At 51.3% G+C, this 3,031-nt stretch overlaps 1 protein-coding gene across 1 annotated transcript; it reads left to right on the top strand.

The window, feature by feature from the left end:
* The first annotated feature begins 1,780 nt into the window (after positions 1 to 1,780).
* On the top strand, positions 1,781 to 2,755 carry LOC141936114 (olfactory receptor 14J1-like). The gene has a single exon (XM_074852840.1). The coding sequence runs from the start codon at positions 1,781 to 1,783 to the stop codon at positions 2,753 to 2,755; it is 975 nt and encodes a 324-aa protein (XP_074708941.1).
* Positions 2,756 to 3,031: the final 276 nt, after the last annotated feature.

The raw sequence follows: 3,031 nt of genomic DNA, 5'->3' as shown, positions 1-3,031 counted from the left end.
ATACACCAGTATAAATACAGCAGTTCCTCAGAGGAATGCTTCTCTACTCCAACCATTGGCAGGAAATCCATCAGATAAATCTGATGAAACAAGCTGACTTCTATCTGCTCAGGGACTGGGTGATATTTGGGTACAGCATCATGTGGTCAGTTGTGTCTCAGAACTCCTAATCCAGCAGGAAGCCAATGGCTGTGAAGGGGGCTGTGAGGTCACTTGTGCCTGTGGAGGTGATAGGCCACAGCAGGACCATGGCTGAGAAAGGGATTGTGAGGTGACAACTGGTAGGACAGCCCTTGACTCAGGGCTGGGAGAGGTGCTTTTAAGCTCCCCTCTACCAGCGCCTCTGCCAGGCCAGCAGAAGGCACCCGGCTGGCACATGGACTGTGATATCCCCTCTGCCCAAGGGCCCAGGCTCACTCCAGGAAGGGGGCTTAGATTTGGGTTGTTGTGTCTCTTCTGTCTGAGAACATGACAGGAGAGCAGCAGGTACAAGGCCTGGTCATGTCTACCTGAGAAGCTGAAAGGCCAGCAGCCCTGGGAGATCATGGTGAGGTGACTTCTGTCTGGTAGGGTGGAAGGCCACACGACGGCTGAGGGGTGGGGTTCCCTGCTTGAAGGGTTGTTTCCCAGAGGGTTGTAGGAAACAGCAGGAGAGAGAAACATTGTCACACAGTGCAGCTTGGAAGGTGGAGACTGCGCATGAGGAGGAAGAAATGTCACCCCAAGGGTTGTGCTGTGGCACAAGAAGTCATCGAGAAGGCAGATGAGATCAGTCCATGTCTCTGTGATTCAAGGAACAGAGTGTGAGTGTGGCCAGACGTCAGTGAAGGTGTGGAAATACCAGGGGCAGAGCAAGGTGAGGAAGCGAGGTGGGTGTCTACGGCCTGAAGGGAAACAGGAGCAGCTGTGGGACAGCGTAGGACAACCTGTGGTGGAGATGGCAAAAGGCGCTGGCAAGGCTGGGAGTCAGCAAGGTTCGAATACATCATTGAGACTCCTGACCCATTTCACTGAGGGATCAGCACATCTGCCAGAAGCCTTATAAAGTGCCTTCACCCACCCCTCTACCTACGGACAGCACCAGCACCACCTTTGCTTGCAATGTCAGTGCTTATCTGATCTAGTCCTTAGGACCTGCTGACAGGGAGATGCCCCTGGGCAGGGCCCTGCTGCCAGGAGGGGTCTGCAGGGCAGAGTTGAGCACACAGCGGGTGGGATGGGACCTGTGAGAACTAACAGGGAGGAGTCTTGGAGACAAATAACTCCCAGCTGGGAGAACTCCAAGTAGCAGAGCCAGGCCATCACTATCTGCTCATGGAGAGAGGGTTTTGAAATAATGGACTTTGAAACTCAACACTTCCAAGCTCACGGAAGTCTATTTTCTTCTTTGAGTACATTGTTAGTGAGATCATCCTCCAGCAGAGAGAGGTGTAATAAGCACAGGACAGCTGCGTGATGACCAACAGGTCACTTGAGGGCAGACCAGCTATCCTCACTCTGCACAAGGTGACAGGGAGCGTTTTGTCCCTCAGGGCTCCCCCACATTCAGGCTGAGAGCACTGTGAAAGACATTGTTTTCTGCCTGTTCAAAGAAAGAGCCCACACTCAGAAGCATAAACCTGAGCTCATAAAAGGGAGTTGAATACAGATCCCGGAAAGAAAGAGAAGTAATTTTGAGGAGATATTTTGACAAATATCATAGGATTGAGACAGAGAAATCTGCCCTCACTTGTCAACGTCTTCCTCTCTTTCAACAGGCCCTCATGCTGAGAGTGAACAAATGTCCAACGGCAGCTCCATCACTGAGTTCCTCCTCCTGGTGTTTGCAGACACACGAAAGCTGCAGCTCTTGCACTTCTGGCTCTTCCTGGGCATCTACCTGGCTGCCCTCCTGGGCAACGGCCTCATCATCACCGCCATCGCCTGTGACCGCCACCTGCACACCCCCATGTACTTCTTCCTCCTCAACCTCTCCCTCCTCGACCTGGGCTCCATCTCCACCACTCTCCCCAAAGCCATGGACAATTCCCTCTGGAACAACAGGGACATCTCCTACTTGGGATGTGCCACACAGGTCTTTTTCTTCTATTTCTTTGCTTCAGGAGAGTATTTCCTTCTCACCATCATGTCCTACGACCGCTACGTTGCCATCTGCAAACCCCTGCACTACGGGACCCTCCTGGGCAGCAGAGCTTGTGTCCACATGGCAGCAGCTGCCTGGGGCACTGGGTTTCTCTTTGCTATGCTGCACACAGCCAACACATTTTCACTTCCACTCTGCCAAGGCAACACCCTAGACCAGTTCTTCTGTGAAATCCCCCAGATCCTCAAGCTCTCCTGCTCACACTCCTACCTCAGGGAAATTCGGCTTACCACGGTTAGTGCCTGTTTACTTTTTGGGTGTTTTGTTTTCATTGTGGTGTCCTATGTGCAGATCTTCAGGGTGGTGCTGAGGATCCCCTCTGAGCAGGGACGGCACAAAGCCTTCTCCACGTGCCTCCCTCACTTGACCGTTGTCTCCCTCTTTACCAGCACTGTCATGTTTGCCCATCTGAAGCCCCCCTCCATCTCCTCCCCAGCTCTGAACCTAGTGGTTGCAGTTCTGTACTTAGTGGTGCCTCCAGCACTGAACCCCCTTATCTACAGCATGAAGAATCAGGAACTCAAGGATGCCCTGAGGAAACTGGTTGGACGTTTTTCACCAGCCAGAAGCTGTCAAACTTTCTCTGCAAACAACTCCCAGTGTATGTCATGACAAGCCAAGCATGTCTTTCCTTCTTTATATATTATTTATTACTTTTCCCATTTGTGATTATCTGGTCTACAAAGAAATTCCATTATTCTTCCCCTCCTACATCAGTATCCACCTGTCTTGTATTACCCAGGGCCATTATCTAAAGCAGGAGCCAGGCACTCTCTTTACTTAAGGAAAATAAACGAACCCATGACTTCTTTGTCTTACATTCAACCTTACCATGTCAGGAATAAACTGGGAATGAAAACACTTTTCTGGCTGCACCAGCTCAGGGGT

The sequence above is a fragment of the Strix uralensis genome, chromosome 31, assembly GCF_047716275.1.
Source record: "Strix uralensis isolate ZFMK-TIS-50842 chromosome 31, bStrUra1, whole genome shotgun sequence".
NCBI lineage: Eukaryota > Metazoa > Chordata > Aves > Strigiformes > Strigidae > Strix > Strix uralensis.
The sequence above is the reverse complement of the archived record's forward strand: the minus strand, read 5'-3'. Positions and strand labels throughout refer to the sequence as shown.

What these genes read in the sequence shown, in the direction of transcription:
- LOC141936114 (XM_074852840.1), top strand. Translation starts at nt 1,781, where the DNA reads ATGTCCAACGGCAGCTCCATCACTGAGTTCCTCCTCCTGGTGTTTGCA.